Below are 20,802 nucleotides of genomic sequence, written 5' to 3' on the forward strand. Positions count from 1 at the left end.
AAATTAATCTATATGAACCATAACATTAATTAATTATCAAACTTGTTTGGTTTATGTTAATATCAAAAAGGAAACACAAAGTTTACAGTTTTAAAAAAAAACAGAAAAAGTACAGATTTTGACATCAAAACGCGATACAAATTAATTTCTACACACAAAGAGAGCTAAAGAAATAAACAAGACGAGAACGAGATTACCCGACGCACCGGTATGTAACTTGCAAATCACTGAGCTCGTCTTTGTATGTGATCTTCATGACTTGTCCTGTCTCTAGTCCATAGTATCCCACAATCGGGTCTCTGCTCGATAACCGAGGAAGCTAACAATAGGGAGATATAAAAAAAAAAACGTCTCTAAGTCAAAACAAAACTGGCTCATAGTTCCTAGAATGAATGATCACATGAACAAAAGCACTTGCTTACTTGTTTTTCCTCGAGACTGTACTTCTTGAGAAGTGATTCCTTCTCGTCATCATTCAAAACCTTATGTATTGGCCTCAAGACATGTTTTGTTACGTTAACTAGCAAAGCGGTTATCTAATAACACAACAAGCAGCAACCAAGATGTTATGAACCAACTGTGATAATCAAGTCGAACCAACACATGACCTAATACGGCTCAATATAATATATACCTCGAATAACTCAACCTTAAACGTGAAAAGCTCAAAGGCTTTAGAGCTTGATTTGTTATATGAGTATCAATCCAGTTATACTTTAAGAAAGAAGGGGAAAGAAGAAGAGATGAAAAAGGAAGAAATGAGAGAGAAGAAGGAGAAGAGCATATTCTTGAAGAAGGAGGCGCTTTATACCCCCAAGAGAGGCGGGTCCGTCTTTCTCAACGCCCAACCGCTATGACTTTGCGCTGCGGACTTGGCTCTTTCGGTTTTTATGCTTATCTTCTTCTTCTCTCCACCTCACCCCCCGGTTTCTTATTATTAACGCAGCCCGCCGTTTTTTTCTTTTTCTTTTCTTTTGTTCAACTCTCTATTAAAGATCCTTTTCTTTGGACTCTCTCTATATGCAATTCTCTATTAAATTTTTTTTTTTTTTTTTTTTTTTGGCATTAGCGGTTTTAATTTGTTTGTTGGTTTGTAAAGTAAAGAGGAAAATATAGTTAAAAATTAAGCCAAAAAAGCTTTTATGAACATTAATTTTCTAAATCTGGATTGGATGGTGTAATGAACTTTTGCCAAGAAAAAGAGAAATAAAGAGAGAAACAAAAAAAACGTTCATTTAACAGACAACTACACTACCTTTCAAGGCTTTAAAATGATGCTTATATATTGAATGCTATACATATAAAAAAGACGACAAAAAAAGAGATTAGGTTTGGAGTTACAATCAAAGAAGTGAAAAATTTAATCCGATCAAGTCCTGCGAGGAAGAGCTGACTCTTATCCTTGTTTACTTTTAAGCCAGACCATGAGGTGAAATCAGGCCCGGCTCTAGAGGTGTGCTGGGTGTGCCAGTGCACCGGGTCCACTCATTTTTTTTTGGTGAAATCATCAAATGTTTTAAAAATGCTACAGAGATGAGATAAATAAAATATGTGAGAAGATAAATAAAATATGTGAGAAGGTTCATAAATACATATTTATTATTTTTTCAAATATAAAAAGTTACTATGACTAATGATATATGATAGAAATTTTAAGCAAAACAAATTATAATTACATATATATATATATTCCTTTTTTTTGAAAAACATATACTTTAGTTATTTCTCTCTAAATATTTATAATTTATATATATATATTAAATATTTATAAATTATAGATATATTTCAATATACTTTAGTTTGTTTTAGTTAGATCAAATTGAAAAATAATGTAATAATCATATCATGTTTAATTATTTCTATTAAAATACAGAAATAAAAGAGAAAATCATTATTTTGGATAATATGCTACACAAATTAAAGAATAAATTAAACATCTTATAATGTATAATATCAAATTACATTTTGTCTTAAATATAAATATAAAATAATATAATATATGTCATATAAAGTTAATTGAAAATATCCAATAAAAATATTAAAGAGAAAATGACAAATGTAATAAAAAGAGAATGTCAAATAGCAACTGCTTAGAGTTTGGTAAAAGAGAACCTTGCTATAAGATAGTAATAATAATTAATTGTTTTGTTTATTGACGTGTCACACTCCAGTTTTTTTAAATATATATAATGAGAAACACAATTTTTCAAACCACTAATTATTTTCAGCAAACACACATTTTCTGGTCCAAGGTTTAAAAACCAACCCCTGTGTCTCTAATCTCTCTCATTTGTTCTTAAATTTTGTATCTTCGGCACAATTTTTCTTTTTATTTCTTCTTTGATTAATCTTTTTAATCAAAGATTTTAGTTTGATCCACATGGGCTCAAGTTTGTGCTGTTTACGCGATCCAGATACCACCAGAAGTACGATGGGAATCACTAGCACCTTCTCCGTGGAGGAGCAAGAGCTTCAGTTAAAGGCAGCCAGACGTGAGGAGCAAAGACTTCGCCGTGAAGCCGAGAAAGTTAACGCATTGGTCAGACATGAATCAGCCAAATTCGACTAACGTCCATAGTTGACCATTGCTTTCATATGTTCTTGTAAAGTATAGATTGTAAGAAAAGTATTATGCAGAGTTGCGAATAAATTAATCTATATGAAATGACCAACAACATTAATTAATTATCAAACTTGTTTCAAAAAACAGAAAAAGTACAGATTTTGGCATCAACACGTGATACAAATTAATTTCTACACACAAAGAGAGCTAAAGATATAAACAAGACGAGATTACCCGACGCATCGGTACGTAACTTGCGAATCATTGAGCTCGTCTTTGTATGTGATCTTCATGACTTGCCCTGTCTCTAGTCCATAGTATCGCACAATCGGGTCTTTGCTCGATAACCGAGGAAGCTAACAATAGGGAGATATAAAAAAAAAAAAAAACGTTTTTAAGTCAAAAAAAAACTGGCTCATAGTTCCTATAATGAATGATCCCATGTACAAAAAGCACTTGCTTACTTGTTTTTCCTCGAGACTGTACTTCTTGAGAAGTGATTCCTTCTCGTCATCATTCAAAACCTGATGTCTTGGCCTCAAGACATGTTTTGTTACGTTAACTAGCAAATCGGTTATCTAACAACACGACAAGCAGCAACCAAGATGTTATGAACCAACTGTGATAATCAAGTCGAACCAACACATGACCTAATACGTACGGTTCAATATATATAAAAGATATATACCTCGAATAACTCGACCTTAAACGTGAATAGCTCAACGGCTTTTAGAGCTTGATTTGTTATATGACCTTGCAGAACCAGTATCAATCCAGTTATACTTTCTCGGTTAAGTACATCTGCTGCAATGACTCGCATTTCATTGACCTTAACCGTACCAGTTCCACAAAACAAAACCGCTATCTGAAATTCAAATCAGACAAAAATTGCTCTACGCTTGTCACTTCAGTGACAACAACATACAAAGATAGGACTTTTCAAGAGGAGCCAAGAACAGAGAAGCTAGGTTAAAACTTAAAAGTAGGATGAATGTGAAATGTTTTTTTTTTATTATTTCTTAGCCCTACAATTTACAAGTAAGTGTTCATCAATTAACGAACTGATTACTGCTAAGTGCTAACTAACTCAACCACCAAACCAAATATATACATATTTCAACATTCTAGTTAGAGATCTATAATCTTTTAACAACATCTTTGGTTTTTTTTTTTTTTTTTTTTTTTGTCAGAAAAGAACGATTCTGTTTCAAAAACAGAGGAATTCAGATGAAATCTAACCTAACTAGGAACCAATCTGAAAAGCAGACAATATTTCTCAAAGTTTGTCAGACCAACTGTAAACTGTATTTTATTGAATCAAATAAATGGAAAACACTTCGAATTTTCCTAAAAGCTAGGCACATGCAAATATCGAAATCACTTTAGCATCGAATTCAGTCTTCAGATTACCTTTTTGGAAGAATCGAAGCGGTGTTTGGCAGAGATACGGAGTTGATCTACGTCAGGAAGTTCTCCGTAGAGCGCTCGGAACTGCTGGAGTGAAAGGTTAATGTCTTCGTCGGAAACATCGTATCCTCTGTCTCGGAGCATCTCCATGGTGGTTCGACGCGCCAAGTAATATTTGTGACACTCTACACTTGGTTTATTAATGGACGGTCCAACATCTATCTCTTTCCCTTTCCCCTCCATCGTCTCTCTCGGTTTCGGTGAAGGAAGCAAAGCTTTGAGCAGAGTGAAGTGGATTGAAAGATGACAAGACCCGTTGTCGTTTTGAGTAATCAATTTGCCCGTGACGCTGTTTTTGTGACAGCGAATGAAGTTTGCAACAGACTTGGATGGTAGCCAATCAACAAGCACGTGATGTAGTCAAAGGTGATTAAGCTGTAACTTTAGCGCACTTGACTTTTCAGTTTGCTTATCCATATGAAAAAGTGTTTAGTAACTGTTTTTTTTTTTTAACATGTAAAATTACAAACGTCAACGTGAAGAAACAATTGAGGCAATTAAGACATCACTTCTAGTATTTCAATAACTCAATGTACAAGAAAACAAACATTATAATTCAAAGAACACAACCAAACAAACATATCTAAAGTCAAAAGTCATATCTTTTCACATTTCACAACAAACATCAATCAAACGAACCCAATTACTAAAGACAACACTTGTTACAACGTACCAAACCATTCTCATTGCATCCATCACATCTCTTAAACCCATCTACTTGTTCCTCAAACACTTTAGTACTACCGCCACAATTAGTACACGGCACAAACCTTGCATCTCCGCAGCTATCACAAGCTCCCACGGTTTCCCAAGCTGGAAAGCCTTTTAACATTTCTCCTAATTCGCCTCCATCGTTGAGTTTCTTGATCTCCTCAATCCCACCAATGCGGATACCTTTTATGAACACCTGAGGTAAACAAACTGGCTTCTCTTCGCCGAGTGCGATCTGAAGCTCTTTCCTGTATTTGGAGTCCATTGAGATGTCTCGTTCCTCTACCGCAACCTGAAACCCTCTCAGTATCGTTCTGACGCAACAGCAATCCTCATAAGTCTTTCGAATTCCTCTGAGGCTAGTGAAGTACAATACTATCTTGTTATTGTTATCTTCTGTCTCAAGCAATCTTGGTTTTTCTAGGTCTTCCAAATTCTGAGAACTCAGTGGACTCGAAGATGCAGACTCTGGTAGTGCCGACTGATTTGAGTGGCTGCAAGAGAAGGATCTAGTGCTACTGGTTTTGCCCAGTTGCTTAGAAGACAATGCTTTCTTGTAAGATGAGATGATATTAGGATCTAAGTCAGAGAGAAATGATTCTTCAGACATATGTTTCCACAGAGGTTGCTTAGGCTTAAAAGGCAACAATCTCCAATCTTCATCATCTTCTTCGATTCTTACGAATTCGTAAGACTCGTCCAATTTCAACGCACAACCATTACTACCAACGACTCGATTCTCGATGGGTTTAGAAAAAGAATCAAACTTTAGGGCGGAACTACGCTTACTTGTATCAGAATCCTCCAAATCGTCGAGGCCGTTCATGAGCTCCCATGTGTTGATCACTGAGTCAGGAGACAACGATTCGCGTGACTCCTCTGTTTCAGTCGTCTTCTTGTTACTACTCTTCCCTGAAACAGAGAGATGAGGCAGTGTTTGTCTTTCGGAAGCTCCGTCGAGAAGAAGAGAACCGTAAGTGGTGGACGTAAGGGAGACGAAATGGTGCGTATCGCCTTTTTTAGCCGGTGGATGATGAATCGACGGCATCGGAAACGTGAAAGCTTTAGCGACGGAAGAAGAGGAGACTTTGGAGTTGAGTTTCGTCTCCGGAGATGAATTCAAAGCCGAGGCTGAAGAAGAAGAAGAAGTTGTTTTAGAAGCAGAGGAACCCATGGATGGTTAGAAGAAGCAGAACAAATGTTAGTTTCTTAAACTTCTTTTTGATGGGTTTCTTGTACTTTTTCTTTTGTCGGAGAATAAATATAAAAGAGAAAGAGAAAGAGAGAGAGAGAAGAAACAGGTGGAAAGGAGCTGTCTATGTAAGTTAGAGGTGGAAGATGGTGAAAAACACTAAAGAAGACGATGCTGATGTTGATTCGTCGAGATCGCATTTGATTTGATTTGATAATTAAGGAAAGTATCCAATTTGATCCTTGTTTTTAGAGCGTAAATTCGGAAAATTAATAATGACTGACCCCAAAAAAAACAAAGTAAACTGTCAAGATCCTCAAAATTTGCATAACAGCTTCCAAAATGTGAACTAGCCTAATTATACTTTTTATAGGGAAATAGAAACAGAGCAAAATTACTTAGAAACTTTAATTCTTATAGAAAGAAGACAGTGATACTTTCCTAAGTTGCTTATTTAGTATACGTAACAGTAAAAACAGCATTAAAAGCTGACTATAGAAAGAGGACTAATTAACTTCATATGTTTTGAACTTTGAATCTTTGATTTTTGAGCTGAAATATTATACAATAGTAACAATATAAAGAACGAGATTTTCTTGGATTATCCCATACAACGTCAATAATCAACTACATATGTGGACACAAAAAGTTCAATATTCAGATTCCAGGGTCCAACACATACAAAGTAAAAGTTGAAATATTGTCTAGTGAAAATGAGCTGTGTGCAGTGTGCACTGATAGCTTTCTGTTATATGGGATTAAGAATAAAACAGGAAACTGAACTGCACAAGGAACACTCATTGAAGAATCCTTTTGGTACTTTGCCTTTTAGAAAGACAGGCAAAAATATTTTTGTATATATTAAAAAAATAAAATAACTGAAAGTAAAGAAAAATATCATTATCATAAACAAAAGCAAGATGGGCAAAAAGAAGATATTTTAATTTCTTTTTTTATGTATAAAAAGAATAAAATCTTGGTAACTTATCCGTAAAGAAAGACGCCCAAGGCGCTAAAATTAGTTTAGAAATTTCAAGATGTAACTTCTTTCTTGCTTTTACCCAAAAAAAAAAAAAAAAGTGAATTCTACACTTATTTGCTTATAATTTCTTCATATGCCAAATTGGAACAGTTGTCTACACTTAAGCTATCTATGAATACCATCACCAGAGATGATGATCAATCTTGAGCTATTTGAATGATGATTCTCATTTCTCAACCAGAACCAGCAGGATTCTCAAGGAATGTAACTCATCACACTTTTGATGTAAATAGTACAATGTTGGAAAATAAGAACCAATAATAACACAAAGCCTTCTCTCAAATCAGCAGAACACACACAAACTAAGACGTGTAATATGTAATATCAAGGAGCAAACAAGTGACCTATACATTATATATTTATCTTCTTCCTCTACAATAAACCCAAATTACTCTTCAAATATATTTTGGGACGATTCTCACCGGGGGAAATTAAAAAAAGTTGAAAATCCGGAAGGGTGAAGAATGTATATAAAAACAACTGATCAACCAAAATGTGAATGATGAACACGTTCTCGGTCTCTGAGAGAACCGGCGATCTCGTCGGCGATGGACAAACATGTGAAAATCCACCCGCTCAAAGCAAACCACACCGTTTTGGTAAGAACCATCGCCATTTCTAAAGGCATCGCCATTATTAAACTCTCTCTATCTCAAAGCAAATATTACGAGCTCAGCTCACTTGGCAGAAGAGAAACCAACTACTGGGCAAGATCCATGTGGTTGGAGAGAAAGATAATATTAATGAATCATGCAAGAAAAACTCAGCACGTGGGACACGCGAGGATCTTTCCAGCAACAAGACGTCGCCACGTATTGATTCTGTTCACCAGCCGCGTCTCTTTCTGGCCAGTTATTACTTATTAGGACATATAGTTAGGAGACACGTCACTGTTCGACCAATAAAAAGAGACGGTCCGACCCAGTGGTTGGTCTATTAATATATATTTTTAAATACCAAAATAAATGTCAGCTTCTCTATAATTGGACACTTTTCTAACTAAAAATTATAATTTAACTTTGGAATTTTTCCCAATAATTTGGTTAATACTTCACAAAAAAAACAGAAATATTTGCATAAAAGAATAAGAAAAATGAGGAGACACAATGAATGTTACCCATGGTATTAATAATTGAAGATAATAAATCCAAGAAAACAATAATTTGATGGAGCGGCATCATAGTGGAAGCTTCCTTTTTATCATTATCAATTATAAATCATTTTTATTTTATTTTACATAGGTCTTTGATGATTACGAAACTATCCAAATTGGGGCTACTTATTTTGTTTCCCTTCTATTTAAACTTGGCAATTTATTATTTCAATTTTGTAAAACTAAGCAAACGATAGCTTCCACCATTGTTTGTTTGCGACTGCAAACCTCCGGTTAAGCCTGATCTAACTATATGCTGTAACTTCGATCATCGCTGTTTCCATTATAACATTAGTTGTCTGATTTTGTAGGGAAAAAAAATGATGGTCCAATCGGAATCGGCTTACTGGGTCATAGTAGGCTCAGAAGGCAATGGCTCGTAATCCTTCCACCGTCAAGAGCGGGAGGTGTACGCTGCTCTGTGAAACCAGCCTCACGCGGTCTCCCCCACTCTAGAAGACATGTGATCCGAGCCTTCGCTCAAACCGCATGCCTCAACTCCCAACTTGGAATGGGCGAGCCAGAATATAGCCCACACCGAACCCGGCCCAATGAGATCGATCCAACGTCCCATCACCTTATTGTCTCCACTTGGATCACAAGCCCACGTTACTGAACTCGACGTACTATACTTGATAACTTCGCTATTATATACAACAACGAAATATTTTATTTCTCCGATGTGGGATAAAAAGCAATCACTTCGTTTCAAATCAGAAATTGTCATTAGATCTTTGGAGCTTGTTCGTATGAAAGGCCAAAACTTTCGATCACTTACTTCCAAGTTCTGGGGTCTCGTTACACACCTATCGTTGTGAACTTTCTGCGTTAAAAGTTTCAGACACAGATTCTTGGGGACTATGAGATGAGAGGATCTTAAAATTTTCTACGGTTCTTGAGCAAGACTATATAGTCTATATAGTTCTGTTAGTCTTGTTGATAAGATTCAATACTGATTCTCGAAAGCTCCAATCTTTGCAATAGTTTTGGATTCTTGAGCAAATGAATGTGGCAAGAAACTTCCCAAAAAAATCTTGTGGGTTTTGTAACAAGAAAAAACCAAGAAAGCTAATCTAGGGGAGATGACTAAAGAATAAATCCACTACTGTTTGCAAGTTTCTTTCGTCATCTCACTTTGAGGTTGCACTTCTCTTAGTGCTTCTTTTCTCTTTCAGATTCCTCATCTTTGCTGTTGCCTTTGAAGGATCATGCTGGTTTTGAGCCCTTGTTACTGTGCTATCACCTTAATGAAAAGAGAAAAACAAACAAGCAAGATACGAGATGACATAAGAATATAGATATAGTACAAACCAGACTTTTTGTGGCTCGTGGTGTTGAAAAAGGGTTTTGCTACTTACCACTATTTGAATTGTTTGAATCTTTAGACTCAGGTAGAAAATTCTGTCGCTCTGCTTTCTCCATTGTCTTTTTTTCCTGATGATGCTGCTGCTGGGGTATTATTACTGCTTGCAGCTCGTTGTTGTTTCCTCCATATTGCAGCTCGTTGTTGTTTCCTCCATATTGCAGCTCGCTGTTGATTCCTCCATATTGCAGCTCGCTCTTGTTTCCTCCATGTTGCAGCTCGGTGTAGGTTACTCCATATTGCAGCTCCTTGTTGTTTCCTCCATATTGTAGCTCGCTGTTGTTTCCTCCATATTGCAGCTCGCTCTTGTTTCCTCCGTGTTGCAGCTCCTTGTTGTTTCCTCCATATTGCAGCTCGCTCTTGTTTCCTACATGTTGCAGCTCGGTGTAGGTTACTCCATATTGCAGCTCTTTGTTGTTTCCTCCATATGGCAGCTCGTTGTTGGTTACTCCAGATTGCAGTAACTCTTCTACTGACAAGTTCTGCTGCAGATATGGCGGCTGATGTTGTCCATATGGGTCTTGTAGCGGGTACTCGGGTTGTGTTAGCATTTTTGCTAATGAAGGATCAAAGAACTTGAAATATGAGCCGCCATTTTCAATATTGTCCCCAAAACCAAACGTAGACATGCCACATAGGGCAGTAGGTGGTTGTGCAACAGGTGGAGCTCCTGGTGCAACTGTTGAAAATGCAGGATAGAAATCTATGGAGGAAAAAGAAAAGAAAAGAAGAGTGGTTCATAGAAATGCTTTAATGTAAAAGAGTTCAAACCATACGATATAAAGAGAAAAAGGTTTGAGTCTGTTCTTTACCGAAAAGATCATTAGATATAGGGTATTGATTTGAAGCTGCTGGTGCAATGGGGTGAGCTCCAAGATTACCTATGGGGGAAAGAAAAAGAGAGTGATTCGTAAAACTGCTTAAGTAGAAGTCTTAAAACAAATGATAGATAAAGAGAGAAAGATATTGAGTGTTTACAAGGAAGATCATAAGGTGTAGACCATTGATTTTGCTGACAATTAGGAGTCTGCAACTGGTTAACTACAAAACAGAGAAACATAAGTAATCGAGTTTTCGTGCAGCTGCAGTCATGACGTATAAGCTACGCAATGTAATAGATATCAAACAAAACAAACTCAATATTGAAAAAAAGAGAGAAAGTTTGAGTCTTTTTCTTTACAGGTAATACCATTGGATGTAAACCATTGATCAGTAGTTGGTGGTGCAAAGGTTGGAGCTCCAAGATTGTTACCTATTGGGGAACGAAAAGGATAATCATTCACAAAAATGCATGAGTAGAAGTGAGCTAGAGAGAGAAATATTGAGTCTCTTCTTTACAAGCATAAATATTAGGTGTAGTAGAGCATTGATATTGATTAAATTGATGTTGCTGGTCATTAGGACTCTGCAACTGGTTCACTACAAGTTCAAGCTTTGCAATGTTGGCATTGTCAGAAGTGCAAGAAATAGAGTTTTTCGAGTAGGAATATATTTATCTTGTGACTTTACCTGTTGGACCATTTGTATCACCCAATGCCAACATTGCAAAGCTTGAAGGGCTCAACTCTGACGACATATCAGCTGCACGATACAATGCAAGAGACATTAAACAAAACAAAAAAACAAACCCAAATTTTCAACAAGTTATGTACTTTTGGATATGATGCATCATTAGAAGAGAGGTTTACAAGGTGTATTAGCTAGTTCCTCCGAGAGAATTTGATTAAGTAAATTCATGACTGCAGCTGCACAAAGACAAAAGAATATATAAGCGAATCTTCGACAAAATCGAGTGGTTAAACAATCCAAAAGTAGAGTGTGTTCCTTGTGTTTTTTAAACGTACGTGGTGCAGTAGCAATATCAAACTGTCCATCCTTGAGCATCTTAATTCCTTGCGTTCGAAGCAAACTGTTGCACTCCTTTATCTGACGCCTTACTTCGAGTGCTAAGTAGTAGCGTTCGAAAAACTCCGGACTCAGTTCCTGAAGCCCCTCCCAAACTAAATATATAGAGAAAACAAGAGAGTTCAAGATTTTAATAAAGAAGCACGTACGTAATCAAACTGGCATATAAATTATAAGATATATTACTCTCTTTGGTGATACGGTGAGGAATCTTGTGATTGTCACGGATATATGTCACCGTTTCTTCAAAAGTCATGTATTTGCAAATACATTCTTCGATTTCGTTCTGAATCTGAAACAGAACAACAACAATCTCACGATATGAAGCAGAGTAGGTGACGTGTAAGTGTAATGATAAGCTACAGAGAGAGAATCATGAATTGTTTTTTTAGAGTCTGTGTAGCTAGAAAGTAAGAATTTTAACACCTTGTCTGCGGTCTCAGCTGCAGCATCACGTAGGGAGCTGGAGAGAAGATTGTGACGAGATGGTTCGCTCATAACTTCTTTAGAAGGAACCTGATGAAGAAAAAAAGAAAGGAGTCTCTCTATTTCAGGAATGATAAAGAAAGTGAAAGATTCTCTCATCATGTTAGGTTGAATATTAGCGATAAACTCGGTAACAAGAATTAGGATTAGAGAATATTTTACAAACGTTAACGCCGTCAAGATATGAAAATTAAAACAAAGAAAAGAACCGCTTCGGCGACGTTAAAGAGAGAAAAATAAGGAGATAAGAAAAGAGAGGACGAATGATACGAACCTGGTTTTGAGAATTTCTTGTTGTTGTTGTTGTTGTTGGTCTTTTGTGTTTCAACGGAAAGGGTTCGAGAATATTCATAGTATTCGATTCTTCACACGCTTACTTGGCTTCATATATCATCAATTCATCATCTGCGGGGGCTTCTGTGTGAAACAGTTTCGTACGATGCTTGCAGACTCGAGCTGGTGAAACCGATGACAAATAAGATTTTTGTAAGATATAGAAGAAACAAAGCTTTTGTGAAGAAAAATTTGAGAGAAATTAGAATAAGAAGAATTAATATACCTTAAAAGGGTTTTCTTTTCGTTTGAAAACTGGTAAACAAAAATATAATATTGAATTTTGTTTAATATTTTAATATAATAACAACCCTGATTCCGTTAAATAACAGGCTGAATATTTTTCTCCCGCAGTTCTCTCCTCTCACTCTTTTTGCTTTCTTACTGTTACTTAAATTAAAACGGAAAAGATTTATAGATCCAATCTTTTTACAATTGTGTCGATATAATAACCGAATAGTACTTTATTTAACCAAAATTCACTAAAAAAATCTTATATTTATAATATTGACTAAAAGTAAAGAAATTCTTTAGAAAATCACACTTAATTTTCTTTTTTTCAAAAATACCACTATTATTTTTTTTTTATTAATCGACACATTTTTAAAAATTTTCCAAAAATACCACAAACACAATTTAAGGGTGTAGTTTTATTTTATTTGGGGTTTATATTTGATTGTTAAAATTTTTAGTTTTAGTTTTGTGGTATTTTTGGAAAAAATATATTTTGATGATATTTTTTTTAAATAAAACTAAAAATAGTATTTCAGTAGTATTTATGAGAATTCCCTTAAAAATTTAACTGTTTATGTTTATTTTGTGTAAATAAGTTTTTGTCTACTAAACCAAATCCCATGTTCTATCTGAAAGGCTCTATCTGAAAGACTGAAAAGATCTATTTTTCCAAAACCGAAACCTAAATTATCCGAACCAAGTAACTAAAGTTTTTTTTTAGTTTTGATATTAATCCACTCTAAGCTATGTACTGAGCATCTCCAGTGGTCATTCTATGGAAATATCTATAAAAATAAAAAAAATACTGTGTAAAGAAAAAGAAAGAAAGAATGATATTTTTAATGTTTGAACAGGAGAAATAATATCTAGACATTTTACATCCTCAAATCATGGGATGTCTTAAAAATTAATTTTAATTTATTTTGATAAGTATGACCGATAATGATGGTCGGATCTGTTAAGCAAAATAACTCATTTTCCGCAACAAACAAAATATTAAGCATCAAGTAAATTTTATTTACTCTCGAGATAAGAGAAGAAGAAACGTAAACAAAAATGGGAATTTGCTGATTTTCACATAATGAACTAGGGGTGGCATTCGGGTTCGGTTCGGGTAATTCGGGTTTCGGGTAATTTGGGTTTATAATTTATAGAATCATATAGGTATTATGAAAATTTCGGTTCGGGTTCGGTTCGGGTTTTTTCGGGTTCGGATCGGTTCGAGTATTTTTTCGGAATACCGAAATATATCTGATATGTTTTGGGTTCGGTTCGGTATAAGTATTTTTTATCCATTTAGAATCAAAATACCGATATATAACTAAAATACCTGATATAGAAATTGAATATATATATTAATTTTTATGAAGTTATAACTAAAAAATCATATCAAAATAACTAAATCAAAGTTAGAAACTAAAGACAAGCAAAACAAGCAAGAGAAAACATAATATCCAAAACATAAACAAGTAGTAGAGTAGTAACACCCAAAATCAAATTCAAAAGTCTTATAAAAGCTAGAAGTAGGTATTGAGATCATTGAAATAAACAACAAGAATTAAAGAAAAAATCGGTTGCATATGGTGAAGCATTGTAGGCATCTTCAATGTGGTGAAGCATTGTACTAATTGGGTACATATGTGAAATGATAAACAAGGTTCGGATATACATGGGTACTAATTGGGTATCGGTTCGGATCGGGTAATACCCAATACCCAAAAGTATGTACAATTAAGATCCAATTAGTATATTGGAGAAGATCCATACCCAATCCGAACCGGGGTTTTTCGGTTCGGTTCCAATACGGATATTTCGGGTCGGGTATTTTGCCCAGGCCATGAACTATAACAAGTGACAACCAATCATCATCTACATATTATCTCCCTTTTTCATTTTCTATAGCAACCCTGTATTTACCAGAAGAAGCATTTCCTACAAAGAACCTATAAAAAACACCATTGAAGTTGTGCAGGGATACTGAGAAAGAAAGACACAAAGGGTCAGACCGAGGTTGTGATATCATTGTATTTAGGACGTGACCGATCCGTAGATATCACTTCTTCCATTGCTTTCCTCTTATTACTACTACTACTACTCACCATCGTTTCAAGTTGTTCGGATTCAAGTTCTTGATGGAGAGGCAAGATCTCAATTACTGCTTCTTCTTCCTCTTCTATCTCCGGTTTAGAAACTTCACTCTCCTCTTCTTTAGCTGGTTTCTCACTTTCTTTCTTCAATTTGGTTTTCATCATATGAGGTTTCAACTTTGTAAGATCAGCCAACTTTACTGGTTTCAAGAAAAACTCTTCAGCTCCTTCTTCAAGACATCTGTTGAAAAGAGGAAACCACAACTTACATCAACACTAAACTCCACATCCATTGCATACAAAAGTCAAAAATTTCAGCATAGTTTTAAGTTAAGAATCAAATAATACCCCAACTTGACTAATTCCAACTCACAAATCAGCAAGACTCAGTTTTTTTTAATCTTAAAGAAACAGAGACCATTCATTACCTGGAGATTCTTGCAGGAACGTTCTCAGAAGACATTATGACTACAGGTATGCTTTTAAATGCCGCTGATTCCTATACACAACAATCATGTAAAAAATTTCTCAGAAGCAAATACAACAATGGCATAAAAGAAAGCTTTTTTTTTTTTTTGGTGAGTGGGTGGGAGAACAATATTCTAAAAATGAGATTTTCTCCATTTGACATTCTCATTTTTTTTTAAAAACTCAAAAAGATAAAAACTTTATTTCTTTTTCTAGAAAACGAATTTTGCCAGAGATGGGAGGAAAAGACAGTAACCCAATTTGAGAAAAATATACCTTAACTTTCTTGAGCAAATCATAACCAGTCATGCCAGGCATACAGTAATCTGTAATTATAAGATTTATTTCAACTTCCTGTCCAAAAGCCACCACAAATTACAACCAAATTTCAATAACCTGTAAATTTCGAAAGTACCCAAATTGAAATTATGTAAAAGGATGAAAAAGACTGAACCTGATGAATATGGGGTGATGTAGAGAGTACATTTGGGTCTTCATCATCTACTCTCAAACCAAGAAATTCGAGAGCTTTAGAGCCTGAATCAACTGTAGTCACTGCAAAACAAGAACCAAAACACATTTAAAAAAACGAAGCTTTCTCCAATACATAAAAGCATAAAGCTTTTGGTTTTTACCTTGACATGAAGACTTTTGGAGCAACCTCTCAATCATTTTCCGATCAAAGAGACTATCATCAACAGCTAAAACATGGAACTGTGACTCTGTTTCCATACCCATTGCTGATATTGAATCGAAAACCTTTTTTAAGATCTGGAATCTATACAATCTACAAAACCCAGATGCAAAGTTTTCAACTTTCTTCTTTTTTTATCTTAGAAAACTAAAAGTTTCCGTTTTTTTTCTTCCCCCGGAAAATGTTGAGAGTTCTCTTTCTTCAGAATGAGCTTAAGATAGGAAGAGAGGAGAAATTAAAAAAAGGGGTCTTTGTATTTTTTTCACCCCAAATCTCGGAGAGAGAGAGAGAGAAGAGAAGAGAAAGGCAATAAAAGGAAAATAAAACTAAAATTTTGGGATCTAGCTTTGGTTTATACGAAGTAAAGCAAGTTTTAAGGGATCAAAGTTAAGGAGACAATGGAGAGAAAGAAATAAACTTTGGTAATGGATTAAAATAATGAAAAGAAATCTATTCGAAGATTTTAATTGATTTGTTTACTTCACCATAGACTTTTTTATTTATTTTTTTTAAAGATAAGAGGATGATGTATTTAAATATGTATATACACTACCACAACCACATGCATTCCAATTGGTTGTTTTTATCATCCATATAAAGTATAGTATGTCCAAAAGGTTAATAATTTTTTTTGGGGGTATTGGTTTAGGATTTAGAAAGAATTTTAATGATTTTGTGTTTTTAAAATTTTTGCTGATTTTTAAAATCATAGAAAATTAGAAAGTAAAAATGAAAGATTCTATAAAAGATTGTTTAGGAAGTTATTTTAAATCTTGTTGATTTGTGTTTTCTAATCTTGTAAAATCTTTCATAAAATCTTTCAAAATCTTTCTATTTGATGAAAGAGTTTTCATGGCTTTTGTTATAAAGGAAATGATATAAAATCCTAAACCAATAACACAAAATTTGAATTCATTAACAATCCAAGATTCTTTTGTTTTAATTGAATAACATAAAACTTTTAATGACTTTATAAGACTCTTAATCCAATAACACTAGATTTATCAAGATTTTAGATAATTTTTTACAAATCCACAACCAATAACACCAAATTTTTAAAAAAATTTAAAAGCCTTGATTGAATAACAACATAGTATTTTACATAACTTTTAAAGTCATTAAAATTCTTTCTAAATCCTAAACCAATAACCCCTTAATGTTTTTAACTTAGCTTGAGTTTGATTTGTTACTGTTTTTATTTACAACATTACATTTAAAATATACATATATATTAATACAAAACTTTGAAATAATTTGAAATGGTCCTGAATTGTAAGAGTGATGTAGCGTAAAAGTATTTTCGTCGGACCACGAAAATTTAAAATATATTCATCGACTCCTATTTCTTTCTATTTTTTGCATTTTTATGTTGTGGGGTTTGTGGATTCATGCGAGTCGATGTGACGTGTTATGCTGCGTATCATTTACTTATTGGATGTATTTTTTTATGTTGTTTTTGTATCAGTTTTTATGGGTTCTGACTGGCATCATATAATCACAGTATAAATGTGGGTGGTCTAGGATTATATAATATTCATATTAGTAAATTATATTGATAAAATGTTACATATGATTGGTAACATAAAGTCAGTCAAAAAAAAATTTAATATTAGAGATTAAAAAAAAAAACAGAGATGAATATTAGATGTATAAAGTATACTATTGTAATAGTAATTTTGATATTAGAAGTATTATTGATATGTATACCAATCCTGAACTGTATATTAATTAGAAAATAAAGGTAACCTAAAGTTGAAATAGTGGTGCCGCCGTGCCGGCGATCGTATTATACTTAGCAATAAGATTCGTTGACAAAAGGATTAAGAAAAATGTACTAACAACAACAGTTAGGTAGTGGCAAAGACATGGCAATGTTCACTTGATTCTCTGCCAAAGATTTGCCTCCCATGGTCATGCCCATCATCGCAACTATCACCATCCATCATCATCTTCATATGGAGGACACGTATCCAAAGTATGGTAGACATATGAAAAGCCCCTCCGATTACCATACTCTCTTATTGGTCTAGTGGGTTCCATATTGTCCATCTCACTTTCCACATTTCCTTGATCTCTTTTATTTTTCTTCATAATTTTCATATTATATTGTCAATTTTTTTTGTTTATTCGTTTCCGCAACAAAATGACAATGGCTTTTTAATCTTGTTTGTTAACAAATTATTGGCTATTTCAGTTTCTTTTAAAAGTTAAAAGAAAATTTGCTCGTTTCACTCATAGATTTATATATGTAATAAATTTTAACATGTTGCAGTGTTGACCTGATTAAGATTAATGAACGTTTCACTCATATTAGTATTTATCTATATATGTATTAAGATATGTAGCATTGTTGACTTAATTAAGATTTAATTATATATGTATTAAGATATGTAGCATTGTTGACTTAATTAAGATTTAATTATGTGATAAAAAATCGTTATACGATTGATATTTATATAGATTACATGTCTAAATCAAATGTCAACATAAAAAATGATAATTTTTTAGTTGATTGAGTGAGACTTTTTTTTTTATGTGAATAGTTTTAATATTTGTAACATAACCACATACAAAACGTATTTTTTTCAAATAGAGAGAGTGTCATATTTGAAATATGAATTCATCATATGGTCAGAACTCAGAACAGTCTCTCTCGGCCTAACAAACATGTCGTTAATTACCGCCACACTGAATTTTAAACAAATAAATTGAATTCAATAGTCGAAGAGATCAAGAAAGCAAGAGTCAGAGGATCGTGGTGTTGACTAAAAAAGCGATTCGACGAATTAATGGAGTTATCATGAAATTGTAATGCACGATGTGTCGGGAAGACATAACTTTCAATTTCAAAAACCCTAAATATAGTCAAATAGATCTTCAATGGAGATCTTGTCTCTTGAAACTTCAGCAGAACCGTCCATGACTCTTTGATGATAGAGGACCCCTCCTCCGCTTCAACACATTCATAACTTCATCATCACAACTTTTGACCCTACAATTTTACAAAATAGACAAATTTGTAGAAGACGACGTCTATGAAATTAGTTAGTGGGGGTTAAAATGAAAACACTAAGTGGATTTAAATCGGATCACACACATACATTAACTAAAAAATAAATTGTAACAAATGTGTAAGTCAACACAAGTGATCAGTTGAGCTTTGTCTATAATTAATTGTGTCTACGTCTACATAAAACAAAACAAAACTTAGCAGTATCTCTTTCAATTTTTAAAAAAAAAAAAAAAAAAAAAAATTACTATGATTGTAACTTTTACCACGCAGATATATATGGAAATAGGAGTGACGGTGACCAGTACCTTCCTGTCTTCGGGCTTTTTTGGCGTTCATGGTAGTGCTCATTTTCCTCTGTTTCTCAATGTTTTTCTTCTTCAACAGTAAAAAAAGAATAATTAAAAAAGAAATTAACGAGTTGGTGGAATCTTTGTGTCTCTATCATCTTGTCATGAGTCGTGTGTTATGTCTTATGTGTATTGTGAGCTCACTAATTAACGACGAAAAAACGTTTTCGATAATTTATTATCAAAATTTCTAGAATCCGTCTAATAATTAACCAAACAAATTAAAGTAAATATTTGACTTGTTCTACACATATAATAATAAGTACATACGATCTTTACTTTGAAATTTTCCTACTCTATGATTTGACTGGTTGAAAGAAACTTATTGGTGTAGTTATCAAATCTTATTCGGCGAATATTTAGTATTTGACTTGTAATTTTGATATTATTTGAGACTAAGCACAAAATTATATCCATGTGCATAATATTATAAGATTTAAGATTGGTATAAATGCAAAGTCAATGTCACGAATATTATTAACGCATAGAGAGACGTTGGCATGTGACATGAGAGAAGATACGGTGGATCGTATCTGGTGGCCTCCTCCATCTTTGCTTTATGTTAATATATTTTATAACTTTTATTTTCTGGCTAATACTAAAAGACAAAAACAAAAACTTTTTAGGGAGGGAGTTAAGCATTAAGAAGTTTCTCGAGCAGTGACGAATTTTTACAAAGAAGAAAATAAAGTAAAGATTTAAGAAGCAATCGCAAATATTGGAGTACAAGTCGGGGTCGGGTTGGGTGCGTGTTACGAGTGCTTTAGACTTTAATTGTGTGTTATATTAACGTTATGGATAATATGTTACTTAGAATCACTCAATTAATAAAACAAAATGAGTATCGATACGTGTTACGAGTGGTTGTACCCAATCGGTCTTATAACTCACAAAATATGTTAATATTTTCATGTATCGATAAACTCACATTATTATTAGTATATGTGTTTATTTGTTTGGGTGTGTATAAATTAGTATCGAATCACGTTAGCTCACGGTGATATCATAAACAATACCTAGATTATATATATTAAAAAAGAGAGGTTATGGTCTAAATACGTTGAACCAAACCTCAGCCATTATTTTTAAAAGATACGACCGTAGCTTGAGATCTATTTTGAGAATATTAACAGCTCGACTTGTCGACAAAAATAATAGTAAGAAACAACTCGAGTTATATAACTTTTGCATCATCCGATAACTTCGATCGTTTGTGCGATGTCATTTTTCCCTCTGATATATATTTTTTGGATTAAAAATTAGTTAAATGTAAAGTAACTAGAGTAGAAACGTTATCTGCTTTTAATATCTCTACCAAAATGCTAACATGAAACTCATAATCCTAAGTCTTAACATAATCCAGTTAGTACATTTCTTGGATAATATTCAATGTGATTTTCGTTAGATAACAACAAAAACTTCGTAATGCATGAAGAATATATAATTTTATGTGAAAAATATGTTTCGGCATTGTAGATGTCTCGAAACATATGAACCCTCCTCTATACAGACTGACTCAAATCTCTCTTTATAAGGTGTCGGTACAAACGTAATGGCGCGTATACTAGACAGGCCACTAGTTTTTGGTATTGGAGTAAATAAGAGGAAAATATTCCAAATTTGCACTGCTTGGATGATCAAAAAGGGGGGAAAAAGTTAGTGGCTATTTCAAGAGATTCTATTGATTCTAGGGATCAATGTTTATTTTAACCTTCTTTATGTTTTTCAATATTATAGAAGTGGC

At 33.8% G+C, this 20,802-nt stretch overlaps 6 protein-coding genes, 1 long non-coding RNA gene and 1 other non-coding gene across 8 annotated transcripts; 1 reads left to right on the forward strand and 7 right to left on the reverse strand.

The window, feature by feature from the left end:
- Window positions 1-11: 11 nt before the first annotated feature.
- LOC104785250 (uncharacterized) lies at window positions 12-991 on the reverse strand. Its single transcript, XR_767339.3, has 3 exons — window positions 635-991; window positions 423-536; window positions 12-319 (listed from the first exon to the last, which is right to left on the reverse strand). It is a non-coding gene; the product is annotated as an uncharacterized LOC104785250 (long non-coding RNA).
- Window positions 992-2,240: 1,249 nt separating this feature from the next.
- Window positions 2,241-2,685, forward strand: LOC104785251 (uncharacterized). Its single transcript, XM_010510426.2, is given in 1 exon segment — window positions 2,241-2,685. A coding segment is annotated over 1 exon segment (198 nt). The 5' UTR covers window positions 2,241-2,380; the 3' UTR covers window positions 2,579-2,685.
- Window positions 2,666-4,279, reverse strand: LOC104785253 (DNA-directed RNA polymerases IV and V subunit 5B). The gene is made up of 4 exons (XM_010510427.3): window positions 3,974-4,279; window positions 3,252-3,428; window positions 3,028-3,141; window positions 2,666-2,919 (listed from the first exon to the last, which is right to left on the reverse strand). The coding sequence occupies exons 1-4, from the start codon at window positions 4,211-4,213 to the stop codon at window positions 2,794-2,796; spliced, it is 657 nt and encodes a 218-aa protein (XP_010508729.1). The 5' UTR covers window positions 4,214-4,279; the 3' UTR covers window positions 2,666-2,793.
- A 239-nt stretch (window positions 4,280-4,518) lies between these two features.
- Window positions 4,519-7,321, reverse strand: LOC104785254 (uncharacterized protein At5g39865). Its single transcript, XM_010510429.3, has one exon. It carries the CDS (start codon window positions 5,913-5,915, stop codon window positions 4,677-4,679), a length of 1,239 nt encoding a protein of 412 aa, XP_010508731.2. The 5' UTR covers window positions 5,916-7,321; the 3' UTR covers window positions 4,519-4,676.
- Window positions 7,322-7,353: 32 nt separating this feature from the next.
- On the reverse strand, window positions 7,354-7,609 carry LOC147943238 (uncharacterized). Its single transcript, XM_087513077.1, has one exon. It carries the CDS (start codon window positions 7,607-7,609, stop codon window positions 7,460-7,462), a length of 150 nt encoding a protein of 49 aa, XP_087369203.1. The 3' UTR covers window positions 7,354-7,459.
- Window positions 7,610-8,444: 835 nt separating this feature from the next.
- Window positions 8,445-8,751, reverse strand: LOC147943239 (signal recognition particle RNA). The gene has a single exon (XR_015558721.1).
- A 302-nt stretch (window positions 8,752-9,053) lies between these two features.
- On the reverse strand, window positions 9,054-12,397 carry LOC104785255 (uncharacterized). Its single transcript, XM_087513076.1, has 11 exons — window positions 12,157-12,397; window positions 11,823-11,912; window positions 11,583-11,688; window positions 11,336-11,491; window positions 11,180-11,236; window positions 11,001-11,072; window positions 10,681-10,743; window positions 10,470-10,532; window positions 10,304-10,372; window positions 9,487-10,194; window positions 9,054-9,371 (listed from the first exon to the last, which is right to left on the reverse strand). The coding sequence occupies exons 1-11, from the start codon at window positions 12,232-12,234 to the stop codon at window positions 9,259-9,261; spliced, it is 1,575 nt and encodes a 524-aa protein (XP_087369202.1). The 5' UTR covers window positions 12,235-12,397; the 3' UTR covers window positions 9,054-9,258.
- Window positions 12,398-14,007: 1,610 nt separating this feature from the next.
- Window positions 14,008-16,200, reverse strand: LOC104785256 (two-component response regulator ARR8). The gene is made up of 5 exons (XM_010510432.3): window positions 15,640-16,200; window positions 15,459-15,559; window positions 15,281-15,358; window positions 14,965-15,035; window positions 14,008-14,777 (listed from the first exon to the last, which is right to left on the reverse strand). The coding sequence occupies exons 1-5, from the start codon at window positions 15,740-15,742 to the stop codon at window positions 14,450-14,452; spliced, it is 681 nt and encodes a 226-aa protein (XP_010508734.1). The 5' UTR covers window positions 15,743-16,200; the 3' UTR covers window positions 14,008-14,449.
- Between the last annotated feature and the right edge of the window lie 4,602 nt (window positions 16,201-20,802).

The sequence above is a fragment of the Camelina sativa genome, chromosome 5, assembly GCF_030686135.1.
Source record: "Camelina sativa cultivar CO46 ecotype springtype chromosome 5, ASM3068613v1".
Lineage (NCBI taxonomy): Eukaryota > Viridiplantae > Streptophyta > Magnoliopsida > Brassicales > Brassicaceae > Camelina > Camelina sativa.